General features: G+C 36.2%; 1 protein-coding gene and 1 pseudogene across 3 annotated transcripts in view; one reads left to right on the top strand and one right to left on the bottom strand.

Moving 5' to 3' along the window:
* Positions 1-21,941, top strand: part of LOC148946111 (uncharacterized) — a 66,681-nt gene that overhangs the window by 19,284 nt on the left and 25,456 nt on the right. For all 3 annotated transcript variants that reach the window (XM_089098113.1, XM_089098112.1, XM_089098111.1), the window contains exons 3-5: positions 195-290; positions 10,086-10,187; positions 16,632-16,762. In XM_089098113.1, the coding sequence (XP_088954239.1) occupies positions 195-290; positions 10,086-10,187; positions 16,632-16,762 (329 nt within the window). The remainder of the gene's footprint in view (positions 1-194; positions 291-10,085; positions 10,188-16,631; positions 16,763-21,941) is intronic.
* On the bottom strand, positions 20,301-21,724 carry LOC148946112 (uncharacterized; annotated as a pseudogene).

The raw sequence follows: 21,941 nt of genomic DNA, 5'->3' as shown, positions 1-21,941 counted from the left end.
CTTGATTATTTTAATTAGTTATACCGTGGTGGGGGAGGTCTAGTATTAAAGTTCCACTATATATCATTAAATGCCTCCATTTTGTATTCATATGCAAATTTCATTGATGCCATTATTTTTTAAATCCTGAAAGAAGCTAGTTAGATGCCATGTAAAAACATATAATCAATGCTGAAATGATATGTTTTTTTCAGACAATGTCAAGTAACCATGCATCTTTACACGTGGACGAAGAAAACACAATAGAACTAATGGATTTGAGAAGCTCAAATAGAACATTTTTGAATAACGTGAGCATTTATTTACTTTTTAGTTTAGATTAATCCATCGAACTGTTAACCATGTTTGTAATTAATTAGGCTTATGGTGTATCTCAGTGAAATAAATTCTTGTTTAAGACTTATTTGATGGTTAAGAACTGCATACTTAAATTTAAGTTGCAAGTGTTGATGTTGTCTTGATATGTAAGATCTAATTTGAAAATCTGCACATCTTTTGCATGCATCAAAAGAAAAATGGATACCAATCGATTCAGTGGTTTCAGATCTAGATTTTGATTATATTTTTTTTTAATAGCATTCTGAACTTGAAAAAAAAAACGAAATTATTTAGATAACATGTCAAGCTAGGATTTTCCTCTTTTTTTTAAGGAGATTCCAGGCGGTCCACACTTGGCAAAAGCACCGAATTTGAGCAACAAAATGATTTTCCAATGAAAATTCCAATATTTAGTGTACTTACTGTGTCAAGATAAGTTTCAGATTACGTGACTAACTTTTTTTGGAACCCTGGGTGCCCGAAATGGTACTCGAGGTTGTGATACACCGCTTTCCAAAGTCCCTTATATTTTCTTTTATGGTTGCAGATTGTCTATGTCATTGTTTCAGAATTTTTGTCATATGTATACCCCTTTCAATAATTTTCTTAACATTGAGTACCACGCGTGAAAAAAGGGATGTGTATTTATAGCAATCAATATATATTTATTTTTTCTTTGTTTGGCACATACGTAAAATAATATAAAAGAAAAATACAATATTCATAATAAATATAAAAAATGTGATGTTAAAAATAACATTTATTTTGATCAGTGGGAAGGATGAAATTGTTTGTGCTGAGATGGCAGACCATTACATCTAGCTCTCTGATTGTTAATTATTAATTTATTGATTAATTTATTTTTATAATCCATCAAAAATACAAGTGTATGACCATGGAGTATAACAAAAAGAAAGAAAATGAAAAAGAAAAAGCACATACAAAAACAGGAACAAATCCATATAAACTAAAACTCAAATAAGCCAAACAAATCAGAAAAGTAAGCCACACCAACGATGGTAAACCTCTTTAAATGAAACATACAAATAAATACAATATAAAAATGATAATAACCCAGCGAGAAAAGGGAAACTAGCATTAAAACAAAAAATCTTTCCAAGGGTGGCTTGATGGATATTCTGTAAGCTTGGAAAAAAGCCTATGTGCAGCATCAAGAGGATCCGGCAAGCTGTATCTCTCCCGTTGTCTACCATTCCTAGTCCAAGGAGGAACCTGAATAAAGAAATTTAAATATTGAAAATAAGCCCCCTGATTTCTATTTTATCTGATTGTTTAAAAATGTCCCAGAAAGGAACCAGGTATAGAACATGAGGGAGAAAAACAGCATTACTAATTGCTCATTTTATGACTAAAAAGTTCAGGGTATCAGTTATAGTAGTATATGCCCCTGTAGAACCGACTGACGGAGATACTAGTGACTCAGATGAATTTTATTTACAGTTACAGGATCCCAGGTAGAAATATGATGTTTTTACTTACATAATATAGACACACTAACACCGTTCAATATACAGTAAGGTGATATATCCCCTTGGGCTCTTAAAGTTGTGTTATTATAAATAGTAGGAGAGGTAATGACCCATTGTCTAATTCCAAGTGGAGTTCTGAAGAAAGAAGCAAAGATTCAATCTTGAAACGTACTCGGAGGTGTCTATACATACAATAAAGAGATCTAACTGCATCAACAGATACCCCTTTTTTAATAACTCAAGCATAGCATGAGAATGAATTAGATATCCGAAAGCATTACTAATGTCATATGCACCAATAGCTAAAAGGCTACCAGACCTTTCAGCATCCTTTAGTATTGTACATAAACTCCGTGCGTGGTAGCAACCGAGGCGCAGTTGAAACCCAAACTGAAAAAGAATGCATGACACACTGTTTTCGAATATGATCAATAACTCAAAAATCTTCGAAAACACACTGGAAACTGTAATGGACCTATAAGACGAACATTGAGAAAGCGGTTTCCCTTTTTTCAAAACCAGTGTTACAACACCAACACATAAGCAATCGGGCACAACTACTGTAAAAATCATCTGGAACAGTAAAGCCTTGTGGTCAAAAAGGTAATCGCTGGCAAACTCAAAATGGCAAACACAAATCCCATCCGACCCACAAGAAAATTTCTTTTTAAGCTTCTGTATAACCTCTTTAATCAAATTACGTCCAACGATTACCTGCTTGGATCTAGCTCGACTGTACAAAAAAACTCCTAATTTCATCATCAAACTTTTTAGCCTGTGGGCTTTCAGTAGCTTTAAACTGGGCAGATATAATCTGAGACACAGTTCCAGGTCCAATAGCCTGTTCCTGACCCAGTGCAGGTGCATATCCCCACCAAAATCTGATGCAACGGATACCCTGTACCAAACCACCCCTGCACCCTTTGGGTCCTCTGCATCACACTTTGTGAAATACTTGTTTGTATAATTTGGTATGTTACAATAAAACCCATTGCATCAGACTAAGCTTCTAAATAACTTGTTTTAAAAAAAAGTCGCGGGATTTACCTGGATAAGCATTCTTTTATTGCAGTTAAACAGATTTTATTCTGCAAAAATACCTTTACTGTTTGGTTATTTTTGTAAGCATTATTTTAAAAGCTCAAGGTCATTATAATCATTATGGATTTTTCATCCATTTATTATATCCCCGTGAATGAGCTGCTTGTGGGCATTTGCTCTCATTTATAACAGTCATATAGTGAGATGCATAACTGATGCTGTATAGCTATAGGATTTAAACCTGTTCTCATATAACATCTTGACCTGCTTTAGTTTGGATTCCGTTATAATAGAAATGGTGTTTAAGCTCATCTTAGCTTTGGAAATTTAGTCTTTACAATATTATTTGCTGGCAAAAATTTCAACGAGGCCTGTCCTGCGTTCATCTTTAGAATAATTTGTAAATTTGCCCATTTTGAGCACATCCCCAGGCCTGTTAAATTTGAAAATGTCTAATTTTTTCTCTTCTGTCCCAATCTGTTCAGGGCATCACTCTTGTTCCTTCCCATGAAATTCAAATGATATTTACATGCTATCTATAACCCGTTAAGACCTCTATTGCGGACGCCCGCTTTTCGATTGGCCCCAGATTCATGGCCAAAAAGCACGATTTACGGAGCCTATCCTCCCTCATCTATAAAACTCGACCCAACTATCAAAATCATTATTTCATTATAGCTCTAGGAAGTAAGATCCAACCACATTCTTCATGAAGGTTTTTCTTTGATATAAAGTCAATAAAACGAGTACCTCAAACTGTTTTTTGACAATTCCTCCAGAAAATATCTAGTATATATTCATCAATCTAACCAAGCTCCAATGTTTCAGAGCCTAATTGAGCATTGTTATCACTTTGGCTTCTAATATCGTAATCTCAGTCCAAAGACTTTTCTTCTTATTCCTTCGAACTTGTTCAACTACGAATTAGTAGCCTGGATCTTGGCACCTGTACCTTGGCTATATCCACCGTCCTTACTAATTAGTCTACCCAGGTAAAGGAAGAAGTCATTCATTTGGTTGATTTACTTGTCACCTAGCGTCGCCTTTGTAAATAATGTATTGTTAAAGTAATCAATTTAATGTACTAATTTATTTTTAAATAATAAAAAAAAGTGTTAGACCTACTAATACGCCCTCAGCTCTCAAAACTCAAAAAATTCATTCATGTTGTAAATATTTTTATCTAGGGTAGGCCTACTCACACCATCTGTATAATCTAGGTTTAGGAGAGTTTTACCTTCCTATCTGATAAGATGTTCGTTCTCCCATAACCTTTTTTGTTATTAATTAGGACATGTATTACTTAGGACATCCATCAAAATGTTGTATATCAAAATAATAGAATAGAATACGATTTATTGGCTAAAATAGCACAAGAGCTAGCATAAGCACCAGAATAATTACGATGATAAAACAGATGTTAGGGTATAAACATATACCAAAAAGTTAAATCAATTATTAAAATAGAAAACAAAATAGGGGACAAAATAGTTTTTGTACCTCATGGTCAACAAGTCACGTAGGGTGTTTGGAGCTCTATTAGCATTGAATCTTGTATTTGGAAGGATTGTGAGATTTTATTTAAAGGGGGAGGGAAGAAAACTTCGATGATAGTCAGAACTAAGGCACTTGTGACCAAAGTTCATGGTAAGAATGTGACGTGAAACTTAAATTGAATATGCAAATCAAGCTTGAAACGAACAAAAATCACTACACACAAGAGTTTGGGTATCGCCTCCTTCTGTCACTGTAAAAGTCGAAAACCTAATGCGCCATTTGTGATCTACTTACAATCAATTTTATTACAAATGAAGTTTTTATTTTATTTAATTTTGAAAATAACCATTGAAGCTATGGTGAAATTTTGAACTGATCAGCTTTTAGCAACTCATATAATTGTGTATCAAATTGTTAGTTTAATTTATTAATTCTTTCTAATTCTATTAAAAAAGAATACAGTTTCCCTACAAACAAGAGTTTGGGTACTGCCCCCTGCCTTAACTGTAAATAAAAATCAAAAGCCTACAGCGTCATTGGCACTTAACTGAAAACAAATTATATCACAAATATTTTCTTTTCCAGTTCTTAAATCATTGAACATAAAAATGAATTTAGAGTTAAATAAATTCTTGAACTGATGGATCTTTCAACAACTAATATAATTATGTATCAAATATTCAATTTGATGTTGTGTATACTTTCCAGGAATGTTCAAGATAGATATAGTTTTCCGTGGTGCGTAGACGACTCAGTAGATTTTACACCTTCACAGTAGGAGAAGAAGACGAAACCCAAACTCTTGTCCGTAGCTAAATTCGTATATTTTCAGCTTGATTCACATGTCCAATCTAAGTTTCACTCGTTTTTAGATTTGTTCGTTCATTTATATTAATATTTATTGCATGCTTGTTTGTATTGGTTGTTTATTTAACTACAGTTCGTTTTAAGTTTCATTTATATTTAAGTAACAAAATATTATTTTGTCATTTTAAGCATGACTGTCGTATATAGTTTAAGTATCACTCGTTTTAAGTTCATATATATCCATTTATATTATTACTGGTTGTATGTTTTTTCCTATGATTGTTTATTTAATTTCTGTTCGTTTTGGGTTTCATTTATTCTTTACTAGTAATTTCTGGTCGTCTTGAGTTTGAATTTTAGAATGTATTTGTTTCAGCTCATAATAAGCTTAAAATACTCTTTACTTTTCTATTAGCAGCTTATAGTTTGGAAAGTTTTTTTTAATTAGTCCTATTGCGTATCTTGCTGCAAAAATTTCTAGTTTTTATAAACTCCCTGTTTCAATATAAAACTTTAAAAAAAAATCGAGTATTAATCAAATTATCAACACTGGTATCAAAGAAACAATATCAAAGTGAAAAAAGATTGCCCGTTTTGGTATGAGCCCCCTTTGAAGTTTATCCGACGACCCCTTCTATATGAAGTGCGTCTGAGAAAAAAAATAAATGGAGTGTTGGGGAAGGTTAGCTGCCCTCCGATCACTTTTCACTCTTAAAAAGTGAATTACAACTTTCAATTTCTAGTCAAATTAGCCTTTTATGAAGTTTATACGAGCATCCCTTCCATAACACTCATATATGCCCCCAGGGCATAACTTACATCGCCTACCCTTGGGCCCTGGGGTTTAAACTCCGGTGTCGACACCGGAGTTTTTGTTATCTGAACTATGAACTATTTAAAAAAAAATGGCTATCTCATAATTTTCATCTGATGCATTTGGGGCGTGGAGGGGGGGGGGGCTAGTTGCCCTCTAATCTCTTTTTACTCTTAAAAAGTGAACGAGAACTTTCAATTTCCAATCAAATGAACCTTCTCCGAAGTTTATACAAGCATCCCTTCCATAAAAACGATATATGCCCCGGAGCATTACTTACAACGCCTGCCTCCGGGTCATGGGGGGTTGCATCAACACAGGAGTTTTTATTTTCTGACCTTTGAACTATTTTTAATGAAATGGCTATTTTAAAAATGTTATTGAATAAGCTTGGGGAAAAAGGAGGGTGTTCGATGGGGGGGGGGCTAGTTTTCCTCGAATCTCTTTTTACTCTTAAAAAGAGAAATAGAACTTTAAATTTCCAATCAAATGAGCCCTCTCTGAAGTTTATGCTACCATCCCATTCATAAGAACCATACACACCCCCAGGACAACACCGGAGGTTTTGTTATATGATCTTTGAACTGTATTTAACAAAATACATCTCTCAAAATTTTTATCGGATGCATTTGGGAAAAAAGGGTGTGGGCGGGGGGTTGGTTACCCTCCAATATATTTTGGCGCTTAAAAAGTGAACTAGAACTTTCAATTTCCAATGAAATGAGCCCTCTGAAGTTTATATAAGCATTCCTTCCATAAGAACCATATGTGCCCCAGGGCTTAACTTATAATCCTTGCCCTGAAGACCTTGAGGGAGGGGGGTGTCATGCTCAAAAATATAATTTCCAAACATTCAACTAAGTTGAACAAAATATATATCTAAAAATTTGTATTGTATGTGATTGGGGACTTTATGGGCTTGAAATAGGTGTTAGTTGCCTTCCAATTGATGTCGTTGATTAAAAAGGGCACAAGAACCTTCATTTTCCAGCTAAATGAGACTTTTTTGAAGTTTTTATGACAACTCGTTCTATTAGAACCTCATATTCCCCAAAGGCATAACTTACAACCCCCTTGCCCTGAGGGATGGGGGGGGGGGGGGTTGTCAAACTCAAAGACCTAATTTCTAGAATTTTCAACAACGTTGAACAAAATGGCTCTCTCAAAATTTTAATTGGATTTGTTTGGGGAAAAGGTGGGCGTGAGAGGGGGGTTAGTTGCCTTCCAATCACTTTCGACTATCAAAAAGGACACTAGCCCTTTAAATTTCCAATCGAATGAGCCCTTTTTGAAGTTTCTACGACAAAGCTTTCTATAAAAAGCTTATATGCCCCCAGGGCATACCTTTCAATCCTTACCCTGCGAGCTGTGTGGGAGTGTCTTCCTCAAAAACATAATTTCTATCTGGAAATCAAGTACGTAGAACAAAATGGATATCTCAAAATTTTGATTGGATGTGTTTGGGGAAATGGTGGGCATGGGAAGGGTTTTCGTTGCCTTCCAATCACTTTTGACCCTTTAAAAGGGCACTAGAACTCTCGATTTTCAATTGAATGAACCCCCTTTGAAGTTTTTACGACGACCCCTTCCATATGAAGTGCCTCTGGGAAAAAAATCATAATAATAAATAAATAATAAAATATTGGAGCCGTATGGCCTCTACTATAGGCAACGCTATATCGTTGCCTCTGATATTGTCAAAATGGAAATTGTAAATAAAACTTTCAAAAATGGAGGTTTTCGATATTGGCCTTAAGCCAGAAGAAACTTTTAGGGTCTTAGTTTTCTATATAGGTGATATAATAGCTCGTTTAAAACACACTGGAAAAAATACCATCTGCAAAACATTGGTTAAAAATAGCAGTTAGAGGTACACTTAAATACTGAGAACATTCCACAATCAATTTGGTAGGGATATCACCTGGGTATACTGACTTATTTGTGTCAAGATTTTTGAGTTTAAGTTTGTTCTGATGTATTTCAATCACAGAAATGTCACTCACTGCACTGTTGGCCGGCATATGTTGAAGTGGTGGATGAATTTACCTCTTAGGAGAGATACTAGATCATCAGCATAAGACTGAGTGTACTCGGAATCATGTTCTAAGGACTATTCGTTGTAGATTTTCCATTTATGGAGAAATTGCTCCTCCTTGAGAACAACCCTTTAAAACAGTCTTTGACTTCCTTACTCCCTTTAATTCCACGATTACTTACTAATTTTTGAGCATATGGGAATGCCCTTTCTGTATAGATTTATCTATTTTCCCGTGTTCAATTGATATTTCTATAGATTTGAAACTAGCTTGGTCATACGCTCCTTTTATGTCTAGAAATATGCCTGAGCTTACTCCTTAGTTCCTAGAGCTTGGTTTGTACGCCATATCAATTAAAGTACAGTTGTTTGTGGAGCATCTGATTTTAAAATCTATTTTGCTTTTAGAAATTAAATATTGGATCTCTGGATTACTAATCAGGTATCTATGTATTAATTGCTCCGTCACTTTCAATTGAAAGGATTTTAGCTTGATCAACCTGTAAGAGCTGGGATTCGAATAATAATGTTTCCAGGCTTAGATGTAAAGACATATCTAGCTTTAGCAACATCCTGTGAACATAGCCTAAAGTGAGGCTCCACTTGGAAATAGATTTGTAATTTCCCAACCTTTTTTGGAGCATGATTCGATATACTCTGTCAGCACCACGGGCTTTAAAAGGTTCAAAATCATCCACAGCTTTTGGACTCAGTCTTCTCTTATTATCTGAGATACACCCTGTCCCCTAAACTGAGGTTAATATTGTCAGCTGACTGTATTTTCATGTTCATTTAAATGTATCTCAGGCACGTACTTCGGGGTTTCTTCTGGGGCCATTGGGAGAGTGCCATCTTTCCTCGAAACGTTCCACAAGTGGGCCTTGTGTCCTTTTTAAAGCTTTTAGTACCTTAATAGTAACCTTAAAATCATGTATTTATAGAAAGTCTCTCAAAAGGTTTATTTTACTTTCCTTATTTCTTTTTAAGAAATTTAAAACCTTCTGAATATACATCCTAGTCTCCGGATGGCAATTATCGGGTGGAAATTCTTAGTAGCCTTCTAGTTAATTTTTCTGCTTTGACTTAACTCTGAATTCTACTAACTATTTATTTGATTCTGTCCTCCATTGGTGTCAGGGGCCTGCTTGATCTTGAGCGCTTTTCATGCTTTCTATAAGTCTGTCCGCCTCCTTGTCCAAGTCCCTGCTCAGATCACCCGGTATACAGGGCAAATTATCAAGCTTTTTGGTTAATCTTTGGTTGTAAGTGAAGGCCTATTCACAATACAACTTTACTAATATAGAGATTTAGCAAGCGCTAATTCGAACCAATCAGACTTGTCATAGATTTTTCTGATTGGCTTAAATTAGCGCTAGCTAAATTTCGGTATTAATAAAATCTCATTGTGAATGTGGCATGACCAATTTGTTTTCGTCTTTTATCTCTCTTTTGCTTTTGCTTTTTTTTTTTTTTTTTTACTGTCGAGATACAAAGATATTAAATTTTATGATTCAGTGGTCTAAGAAGGATGGAAGATTGTTCATACACTGTTCTCGAACCAATCTTTCATGCTGGGAAGAAATTGTTGTTAAATATAACTCCTGTTTCCCAGCCAGGTATGCCAGGAGCTTGTATCCCCTTTCTTTTACATTGGAACTTCCTCATAGCGTGTCTTGCGCGCTCTTTCACTGGTGGTACTCTTTCATTCTAAGGATATACATTGAGCTAAACATCACATGTTCACCCGGATAACAGTTTTAACTATCAAGCTACAATATACCCAGAACAGTAATTTGATAATATCCAAGGGTCTACGTTTTTAGAATGATAAATAGACGCGATCGGTGCCTACCTTGCTATATGTGTGGACTTTGGTTTCTTTGACCTTGCCCGTGACTTGTTTTGCAATGGTTTGTTAAAAAAAATTGTTGGCCATTTTTTAGACCCTATTTTGAAATAATAGTTTCTAGCTAACTGCAAAATAAATATTAGTCCCTAATCAAAAGAAAGCTATTGGACGAAAAAAAGATCAAGTAAAAATCTAATTTTTGAATTTTATTAGTAAAGCACTTTCATATTTTAGCGGGTATTAAAACCCAACTTGCGGTACTTCGTTGAAGAAGGAAGTCAAATCAGGTTTGGAACTGTCAGAGCGATGATCATTCTAAGGACCCAAGACATTAATGTGAGTAAAAGTTATACTTAAAATGGGCTTAAGGATTCCCTTATGAGCTTCTAAAGTCAGATTAAGGGTAACCAAGCTTAGCAGTGGAGTCCCCCTATCTTTCGGAGTCCTTTGAATTGAGTTGCATCCAGCATCCTCAAAGTAGTGGTGGTTGTCGGTCAAGTATCTGTGCTGCATAGTAGGACTGAGCCTGCATATGTATTTATATCTGCGGCAAAGTCAGCGTTACCCTAAAGTCTGTCAACGTACTTCATGCCTAAGTTCAGTCGGGTTGTCGTCCTCATCATCACATAGTCAATGACACAATTAAATAGTCCCGGAGCTGCGACGCATCCCTGTCTAACTCCTGCACAAGCGCTAAATGGGTGGCTATGTTTCCCTTTGAATTTGTTCATACACTCTGTAAAAGATAGGACAGTACTTATGTGGCAGATCGGTTGTTCTGAGTATGAGCCACAGGGACTTCCTACTTACAAAGTCAAAAGCGGCTTTGAAGTCGACTAACCCTGTGAACGCCTTTTGCCGAAACTCCCGCGTGTTTTCTATCATTTGTGGCAGAGTGAATATCTGTTCGTCTATGGAGCCGCCGGGCATGAATCCAGCTTGTTCAATTCTTCGGTTTCTTCGAAGTATACTGGATCACCTGTCGATGAGGGTCATTGCAAACAGTTTTCCAGTCTCTTCATGGATTTGTTGATTTCATTGAGGAAAAATGGCTGTTCATCACGACTGCCAAGCGGAATTGTAGGCGCGAGTGATGCAGCTCTTATCAGATCCAGGTCAGGAGAGAGGACAGCGTCGTCGTTAAGGAGGGTGGAGAAATGATATTTCCATCCTCAAGCTGGGTTGTTTCATCTGGTAACGGGACTCATCGGAGCAGCTAAGGGACCAAGTGAAGCGGGTTCCTTGGAGGTAAGTTTATGGAGATGTCTGTACAGTGCCCCAATGTCACCTTTACCAGCGGTATATTCTAGCTCCTTGGCTTTTTTTGGACGAACTGTTTCTTTTTGCGATGGAAGAGTATATTTCTCACCCCGTTCAGCTTGCGGTATGCTGATATGTTGCGCGCTGAGGTGAATGAGTTGTTCTATGACTTTCAAGATATCTTCTGACAGCCATTAGGCTTTGCGTGCCTGCCTTAAACCAACAGAGGACTCAGCTGCTTTCAAGGCATTATACTTGGGTATTTCCTATGCTCCCTAGAAATCAGGTTGGGCCTCAAGGTATTAAAAATTTATTTGAAATCTCCACAGTACACTTATCTCTGATACTCTTATTTTGGGGATTTTGAACATTGATAACTTACGATGATATAGTCTACCATCTTCCTGGTCTTCCCGTCGTTGCTGTACCAAGTATGTTTGGGTATCCTCTTCCCTTGTAATCATGTGTTTGTCATAGCGGGCCTACTTGCTGCACAAAACTACAGGAGACGGGTTTCGTTTTCATTGGCAGAGTCTGAAGTCACTCCACCAATCATGGCTCACCATACACCAGCTGGATCTGAGACAGTGGTGTTATAATTGCCCAGAAGTGTGATGATGTCGTGGCACGATATTCCTGACAATAGCGCTGACTGCTGCGAGTAAAACTCGTTAGTAGACTCTTCGGCATCGTTAGTTGGAGCGTAACATACTATTATACTCCACTTTCCATGCTTGTGTTAGAAGCCGTGCTGACATTATCCTGTCTAAGATTTACGGGAATGATATAAGGTACTTCTTTGTATTCACAGTTATGACAAGGCCCCCACCATTCCGGCGGACATCGTTTCCAGACAGTAACAAGTAGTATCCTTCATCTATGGATTCGGAATTATTGCTGAGAAAATGTGTCTCGGTGATGCCTGTTATCGAGATATAATTACTCTTCAACTCCCGAGCGAACAGTACTTTCGCTCCAGGGAAATGTAGCATCAAGATATTCCAGATGACGATTCTAAGGCCACCATGGTCAGTTAGGTTGAGCTATTGGTCAGAACTCGGTCCGTGGGCAGTCGGGAGTCGATAATCAGATGTGGGTAAAGCATTCGAGGCAGTGTCGGATCTTTTTGTGGCAGTCATTTTCAAATGGAAAGTCGCCGGCCTTATTGATCCTCGGCCTGTGGATTTTTGCTCCACTAGGGTTATTTCAACCGACCCTGACAGGATCGAGGCAGCCCTTTGCCTTCCGTTTGGTGAGAACTTGGTTCGAAAAGCCTGTATCAAAACTAATTCTTTCCCATGTATTTTCTGCTAATACTGTCTTTATACCTGTTTCAGATTTAGCACACAGATAGAAAACTTCTGTTACAAGATTCCATCCTGTCCAATTTGCAAAAAAATTCCTTGATTCTTGGTTTTGCTGCTAATCATTTGTCAACAAACGTGACAAGGAATTCGCACGGGCTCGTTGAATCTCAAGTTTGTCATTAAATCTTTGATTGCTTAATTTTGCAATGCTTCTTACTTTATCAGTGATCTGTCGAACAAATAAACGCCAATTTCAACGGATCATGGCCCAAACTGTCTCGTCAGCTGTGGATTTAGAAGGCTATTCGTGCTTTGAATTTTCACCGACTTACATATCTATGTTTAGAGCGCTTAAACCGCTCATAGTACTGCACGTGACTTATATAGTCTTCTCCTAGTTAAATATTTGCAATGCCTCTGTAAAATTTGCTCCTGTTGGTAGCATAATTTCACAGACACGCTCTGTTTCATTTTCTCTTTGACACTAATCTGAACATCAGCTTGCGCTGAACGGGAAGCTCCTACTGGTACCTCAGTGGCTAGTCTTCACCAATTAACGGTTAGAAGGACCCGGTAGCTGGCCATTTATTGTCTAGACGCGCTCCTAAGCGCCCTAATCTGTTCCTAGTTGGTGCAGTGTCTTCCATCTGCCGGTTGGTGTGCTGGTCTGAAAATTTAGTCTACCTTTGTACAGAGCTTCGTGTTTAAAATGTTGAGTGAGCATAACATTCTGGGAAACACATGGAGTCCATATGATTCTCTCTTTCTTTGTCTCTCTCTCTCCCTGTATCTCTTTCTCTCTGTAACTAAAGGACTAGTGAAATGTTAAAGGTTCTAGACATATAGCAAATAACTTGTTTAATATTCGGATAATCTGCAAATAATTGAGCTAGAAATTAGTGGTTTCAATACTTACAGGCTCCAGGTTATTAGAGTAATAAAATTCCAAAACATCAATTCCGTAAAGAAAGAAGTCGATATATACCCCTTTATCATATAAGCTGTGTACTTAATACATTAAAGCATGGTGTAATTGTCAAATACACGTAAGCGTCTACTAACAGGCTGCTGCGTGACTTTTAAAAAATGTATCGGACGAATTGCTATGAATATGCAGATGATCAAAATAAACGTTTGCACTTGTTGCGTTTCATGCAACCACATTTATGATGATAAACGTGAAATCACTAGTGATACCGAAGAAATTTTCAATTTCTTATTTACTCTTTGTTCAGAAAGTCTGGACGTAAGTAACATATAACTACATTTAGAGGATATGGCTGCAAAATAAATACGCATAAGTAAACATCGCTGTCGCCCGACAAACTTACAGTTAGTTTTCACAGATCCTTTGGAAATTTGCATGCCAATCTATGAAAATTTTCGCTTTGAACTTTAAGAATTCAGTGTGACACACTTCTTAGACCATGGTTTTCAAATTTTTTTTTACCATGGCTCCCTAAAAAATATTTGATTATATGGTGCGTTTCTTTCATTATATAAGATAATACAGGCACCAAAATTTTTTGTAGTTTACTACGAAATTTATTAAGACCAGCTCTGACAAACAAACAAAAACTCGTCTGGGGTGGGAGGACGTCATAAAGAAAGATTTAAAGGAAATGGGAACTTCATGGGAGGGTGTAGAAAGGGAGGCTTTGAATAAATTGGGATGGAGGAGGTGCGTGCGTAGCTGTGTTGGCTTCAGGCGGCTTAGTGCTGCGGTGAGTTGTTAGTAGTAGTAGTAGTAGTTTTAATTCGATGGACGTGCTTGCCTGTTAGCGCAAATTTGTCAAATTCTGGTGTCAGTGATGAGGCTGCTACACGAAGCTCCTTTTTTACTACCAAACATACACGATATTTCGATTTCATTTCAGCTAATGCAGAAAATCCTGTTCGTGTAAATATGATTTTGCGAATGGCAGTGATGCTCTATTTGACAAAATATTATATTTACTCTAAATATCAGTTTATTAAATTCAAGTATTTTGCAGGCATCAAGACATGGCTAATTGTAGAAAAAGCTAAGACTGATAGTCCGAGTGATTGAGAGGTGAATCTGGGATAAGCCCTTTTTAGGATTGTATAAAAATGATGTCATTTCATTTGTTGATATATAAGTCTATCTATCAGTTTACTCTAAAACTGAATTAGATATGCATTCTGAAATTTTGTTTTAAAGAAGTATCAAAAGCTAATTCAATCAAGTGTTCTTTCTCATTACTTGTTTATTTAAATTCATCTTCTTCGTCGATGATTAAATTCTGTAACCAATCATATTTTTTAAAATCGAAATCATCAAAATAATTCGAGAAATGAATTAACAAAGTATCCAAGTGTTCTAAAAGTGGAATTTTGTTTGCTTTCATGTTATCTTGGGCGCATATATTTAAAACTGGAAACATGTCCAACTTACATTTCACATTAGCTTTTTGAATCAATAGATGAAGTTGTGGCTCACTCATCGATTTATTTAAAACACTCAGTTTTCCTAAACTTTCCACCAAACAGGTCAATTTAATGATTAAATTACCATCCCTAAACATTTTTGCATCCTCATTTTGATTTTCTGTGATGAAAACTGCGATTTTCACTTGGAGTTCATTTATTCTCGGAACTGCTTTTGCACAAAATAGCCAGCGTACTTCACAATAGTAAAAAAGTGATGTGTAAGTAGCTCCCATATCGTCACAAAGCTTTGTAAATAATTTAATTTGTAATGGACGGTTTTTATGTATTTTATAATTTTCATTACTTTTATAAAAACGTCTGTAAGTTCCTCACTCATATCTTTTGATACCAGAGCTGCTCTGTGAAGCATACAGTGCGTTGCGAGAACATAGGGTGTTTTCGTTTTAATTAGTGCTAGAATGCCCGTTTTATTTCCTGACATTGACTTTGCACCGTCTGTACCAAGCCAAACAACATTTTTTCACAATATGCCTTTTTCATTCAAAACTTTTCAATTAGATTAAAAATTTCACTGGATGTGACTTTGCCAGGAATGAGTTGGCAAGAAAAATATATCTTCAGTCATATTATTCTTTTCAACATATTGAATATATCCAATTAAATATGCGGTTTAAGCCATATCACTTCCTTCTTTTACTTGTAGGGCGAATTTTAAAGTGCGTATCTCAGAAACTAATTGATCGCAAAGATTGTCTCTGACGATCGTCTAATTGATTGCCCCTGAACGAAGTATCCAGCAGCATCTATAAAACTTGCTAATTTAACCTTGAGACGGCGAACCTAGGTTCTGTTCAACCTGGACCTGCAAAACCATCAGTCCCAAATAGGTTAAGATATTCAGCGTGACTGCGTAGTTTTAATTTTATTTGATTGTTTGTCAATCCTGGCTAATATTGGTGCCACCCTTTAGACTAGTCCTTGCATTTTCTAGGGAAACGCGCCTCCCGTTTTGGAAAACGCTGTTCTAAAAGAAATTAAGAAAAATTTGTATTTTGTAAGAAAATTACCAAAGAAGTTGAAAAATTCAATTTTGATGAGCTAGTACTACTAATTGCTCATAGGAGTACAAACTCGCCTTGGGCAAACAATGTTGGTCAAGTTTCTCCTCCATTCCACGGTCTTTCAAGAACCATTCTTTGCTCTCTCCTATGGAATTCTCACTTCCTTTAAGTATTTTCTCGTAATTCTTATCTCATTCAAGGTCATTCGTTTGTGCTTAACCTGATTGCGAATAAGCACAACTTTTGGCAACCTAGCATGCATAAAACGTGACGTAACCTTGCTAACATGTAATCTCTGCTAAAAAGATGAATAACGGACTTCAGAATTTTGTTGACTCATATTCACGAACCTAAGCGATGATACATTTGTGTAGTTTTGACTGAAGGTTGAAATTTCAAGTCAAGATAATTCGGGTTCGAATGTAAAATCACCAATTTTTCAGTTATGAGGCTTTTTATGACAATTTCATAAGTAAAATCTCAAGCTCAAATCATAGAAAATACGAAAGAATTCGAATACAAAATAAAAATATTTATTTAAAAAAGCAGTACTGATATTGAAGTCTTTCTTTATCAGATTTGAATAGACCTTAAATTTACCAGATTTCGTGTTAATTGAAAATGTAAGATTATGTACACGCAAGGCTAATATGTGCCCGATCTGGTACAATTGTGCCAGCTATAGTAACCGTATTAATAAATGAAAGGCTTCAAAATTAATATGTGAATGAATGTTTTAGGAACATCCAAGTCGACCAGAAGCTTTGGAAGAACTTCCTGATATTTATAATGGTCAAAGAAGAAATGCCACAAGTACTCCAAGCAATACTGGTACAATTCTGGCACTAGAAACCCCTGACATTCGTCCAAGGTAAATACTCAATGTCAGTATTCGAGTGTCTCAGGCTCAGCCACAAAATCGGTACGATTCATAAACTCATCAACGGGGAAAAAAACATAGAAAGAAAATTCAACAATGGCTTAGATTTAATGTACGAATCACCTTATGACAGAAGTTGTCAGTGTATTTTTATGTTTCCTTATGTGTTTGAGTATGGAGCACGTGTTCAAATGTGTCTTAGCTGGTTAGTCTCTGAAAAAAAAAATTGTAAAAAAAAAATAAATAAAAGGATAAAGATCCTCCCAAGTCATTGATAGTGCGTAGGGCGTCAGATTGCTGGTTTAGTTGTTGGATCTTTTTCACAGGATAGGTAGCAAGCCGTGCGGCAGCTGGAATCGAACCCCGGGGCCTGAATTGTCAAGCAGAACATGATTCCACTGTACTACCTTTGGGTTAAAAAACAGTTTAGCACTCCGTATCAATTTTTATTTTTACCTCTTGCGATTCCTCTTATGAACATACCCTGGGTAGCATTTATTTGCTTGAATCATATTGACTTTATTCTTTAACATAGGTCTGTATGAATAAAATCTGTGTTATTCCTGCATGAATCCAATAAGCTATCTGATTCAAAGGTTTATGGCAAGTTAATCAGTTGATTGCTTTGGTTCGCATGGAAGAGGGACTCGAATCCGTAAGGGAAAAAGAAGACGGGCAATTCTTGGACGGACAATTGCCATGAAATCAGCCTTGCGGAATAAAGGCAGGCAGTAAACAATAGGTACTAAAATAATTTCAGTACGGGACGAAAAATACTCAACCACACATCGCTGAAATATTATTGCACATTTAAAGATAAAAAGTCGTCCTTAAACCGGGTCAGAAATTGAATTTTTACTAGATATGCTCCATCCTACTTTTTGGTTTCTATCAACGTAGAAAAATCAGTAGGCACCCAAGTTTATTTCACAGTTTGTTGTGAAGTCTAGAAATATTTGGTAGAGCTCTAAGATATCACACTCACGTTCAAAAATTTTAGTTGCCCCCTGCCTGCTTTTCCATGCTTAGCAGATCCAGAACGGCACTCTTCTCAAGTTGGAACTTTAGTTAGACATTTCTAGAGAAAGTAAATACGAACTAAGTGCTATGGGGAGCAAGAACGGAAAAGATTAAACTATGATCTAGATAAGTAGGTTAATTATGATTAATACTGAATCTTCCAAAAAATTGAGATTTTTTGGTTGAGAAAGATCTTTATCGAGCGCACACTATCTACTTTTATGGATCAATCCACACCTGAATGTATTTCCCGTGTCTCTTCCACCCATAGCAAGACGTACTACAAATAATTCTAAATAGGCTAAGCTATTTTATTTTTTTACGAGAAACAGCATGTTCTTCCTAAGGTGAACTCTATGTATGACAGTTGCACCAAGTGATGAGGGACCAAGTGGAAATTATTAGATTAATTGTAAAGCTATTTGCGCATATTTTTTCAAAAGAGTCAAGTTAAATCAATACATGAAAATAAAATGATATTGGATAGAAATCAATAAATCAGTACGACATGATTTGTGACGCCCGTTTAAAATACTTTTTTCTTGAATTTGTTCCCATAATTGTTCCCACATATCAGGATTAACACTTTGTCTAAAACCCCGTATCTAGTCATGTTTTCTTTGATAACCGGATACTAGTCTTCAAAATGCAAGTCTTCATTTTTTAGAACTATCAATTTTTCGTATTCTCGTCGTAGTTTTAAGAACACATAATTTGTTTTTAGTTTTCTAGAGTTGCATTTTAAGTTCCATGTAATTATACTATTAGACTGTTCTTTATTCTAGAGGTAAAGAACTTTCTTGTTTAAAGGTCTCAATTCAGGTGATATAGTGCTTTGCATAACATGTAGTTTCAAGCCTTCAATCATCGTTTGCTTTATTTTATTTTGAAAACGGAGCGTCGGAGGTCGGAGATAGAGGATAGGTAATGTTGACAAAATATCGTCAGAGATGGAGCATATACGCTATTGCTCAAATGGTTCGGAGGTCAATCGCTTTTCCGCTCCGCGTTTCCAACAAATTGTGACCACTTTGGAATACAGCTCAAATTGGCTATATATTATTATTTTTGGAAAATGTAACCATATTACAGGGAATGGCATAAATGAGTTCTTTTGATATCTGACCAGGTTCTTGAAATTGTTATTGAAGAAATGATTCTTAAACTAGACAGTAGTTTAATACGTAAAAAATGGCTGATGAAGAAACAAATATGTCATTTCGGTGAATATTTGAGCTTATAGTTCTCAAACTAAATGGTATGTAATTTTTTTTTCCGCTCCTTTTCTTTGGCTTGCGAAGTGAGATTGATTGAATATTAAGTAAAATACTTCCCGAAATACAATTTGTTACCCTTACTGCTATTAATCCTTACTACGGCTTATCAGAAATTCTATGCAAGTTTTGCGGTCCCCTGTAGGAAATCTTTCCTGTCGCCTGGGGAAGCGACGACGTTTGGGGAAGTGCTAAATTGTACCATTAAATTTAAAGATAATGTCATTGCTCATGAGGTGATAACAATTGCCATTCGTGTTCTTATTTTACTCATATTTTTGTATCGTTTCTTGCTTGCAATCATACGTTTTGTGATGTACGTGATTGTAAAGCCGGGCATAATGAGTTTCTACGTTTTTACGTTAGTTACCGTGTTACGCTAGTGCTAATAAGATGTGATGGTATTTCCATTTTCACTCGTTTCATCAGCTCTACGTAGCACCTTTTGTTTCCCTATGTGGAAAGAAGGCTTACTCCATCTGATAATGAGCTATTTACTTCTTTATGTACATGTGCTCTGATTTTAAGTCTGTGGTTCCTGATTAGGCTGAACTTCAATGAGCCTCTTGAAACTTGATAAAATATTTTTGTGTACTTTTTTTTTTTTTTTTTTTTTTTTTTTACAATATATAGTCTATTTGATTGGATTAAAGCATTGAATTTGATTGAAGCCTATGCATTTCATGCCTTGTTAAAATCAGAATTGTGAAGAAATTTTCAACCTGTATGCTTAGGGGCGCAAACTGGGGCCCTTGAGCTATTAGTCCCTCCAACACTACTCCTTCTATGCCCCCGCTTCACATGTATAAACACTTTGAGTACATATGTCATACATGGTGTTTGATGTGCATAAAATTTTGTACTTAATGATTTTTGAAATTGTTGATTACACATTTTAGGTTAGTTTTGTATTATAGGAAGCCAAAAGCAAAAGCTCTCAGGTGTGTACTTCAAAAATGGTTTTTGGTTTCCATCAACCTGACTTTACAGATATAGGTATATTGTGCCTCTTTTAACTCTTAATTATTCATAATCTATTCAAGAGCTATTCCTGATTGATTAAATGCAAATCATCAGAATGCAAATCAAATAAACCTGCAGTGTAACTTCCCTAAATAAAAGAACATTACTCAGATTTCTGAGGTGGCGTTTATTGAATTGAATTGAAATGGATGGTTCCTCCTCTCTTCCTGCAAGGACTCAGGAGGCTTCTTGTAATCACTATAATACTTGGTTTATATAAGATGTATCCCATTAATATCCTTTAAAAATTTGTATATCAATTTAAGTCCATCAGCACAGTCACTGTTCAAGCCCGCTCCACTTAGTATGTCACTACTCTGTCGAATTCTTTTTTCTCTACTAAACTGTCTAACATCCTTCCTCCTGTCTTCTGTTCCAGCACATTCAAATAACAAATGTCCTACCGTTTCCTCATTTCCACAAAATGCACATCTCGGATCTTCATTATAAAAACGGGCTCTATATTTCTGATACCTGCATGACCTGACCTTAGTCTGAATATCACCCTGGCTTCAGATTTACTTAGTGGTCCATATATTTTCTTTTCAAATTGCCTTTCTTTCTTTTGTATAACTAAGATATTTGTTAAGAATGCACGTCTATTCTCAAATGTCCCTATTTTCACTTTCTTTATCACTTCTCCAATTTGATTAACCATCCTGGGCGTGATACCTACAAATGTTTGCCCGTCTTCTATGGATGCTTGTTTTTCTGCAGTGTCAGCCATTTCATTTCCATTAATGTTCCCATGCCCCGGTACCCAATCCAATGTGATAATTACTCCCTTTTTCAGTAGTTTTTGTAATTCCTCATGGCAAAAGATCACTTCAGGAGCTACTTTATTTGCTAGATAAATATTCTTGATTGCCTCCAAACCAATTTTTGAATCCAAACAGATTCTATATTTTTTCACCTGTGGGTCCCAAATCTATTATGTATCTCACTGCTTTGGCTATTGCAACTACTTCTGCTTGAAAAACTGTAGTTACATCACTTACTTTAATCAATTTAACTATATTCTCGGAGGGAATTACAAAAGCAGCCCCCACTCTATTATCCACTTTGGATGCATCTGTGAAGATATCCACAGTGTCAAGATATTGCATTTCTTTTGTCATCTTGAATGATTGACCATAATCTAGATTATCCCACTTTTCAAATTCAGTATTGCACTGGTATGGGATGGATTTCCACTGAGGGGTTATGAACATATTGGACACTCAACATTGATGTCAACTGACAATCCATTTGAAACCCTTCCGTTATTTCTTTTGCCCTCACAATACTGAATAATTATTTCCATGAACTCCTCTTTTAGCATTCTTGATTTAATTGGATTCAACTGGTCAGATATTCATGTCTTCCATAAAAACTTTAATGTTGCTATGTCTCTCCTGCTACCTAGCTTCTCAATCCCACTTTCTGATTCGAGAAAGCTCCGTGGAGTTGTCTTTCTTGCTCCAAAAGCTGTCCTTACAGCATTGTATTGAATAGTTTCCAGCTCCTCTAACAAGGACTTAGACGCTGCCACGTCAATTATTCCTCCATATTCCAATTTTGCTCTTATGTATTTTATAAAAAATTCCATCAAAAAGTCGGGCTTTGGGCCAAAATTTGCTCCACATAACATTTTCATAATATTTAATCTTTTGGCACATGTCTTCTTTAACTGTCTTATATGAGCTTTAAACGTCAGCTTTCTATCAATGGTAATTCCAAGCCATTTAAATTCATTCACGGTTTCAATTTGTTCCCCATTTAGAAAAATACAAAGAGCAGAGTACTTTTTTGTTTGCGTGATTACCATTGCTTTGGTTTTCTCGACCGAAAACTGCACACAATTTTCCATAGCC

The sequence above is a fragment of the Artemia sp. Qi Xiang Cuo genome, chromosome 12 (assembly GCF_049724085.1).
Source record: "Artemia sp. Qi Xiang Cuo chromosome 12, ASM4972408v1, whole genome shotgun sequence".
In the NCBI taxonomy this organism is placed as follows: Eukaryota; Metazoa; Arthropoda; class Branchiopoda; order Anostraca; family Artemiidae; genus Artemia; species Artemia sp. Qi Xiang Cuo.
This window is presented reverse-complemented; position numbering and strand designations above follow the sequence as displayed.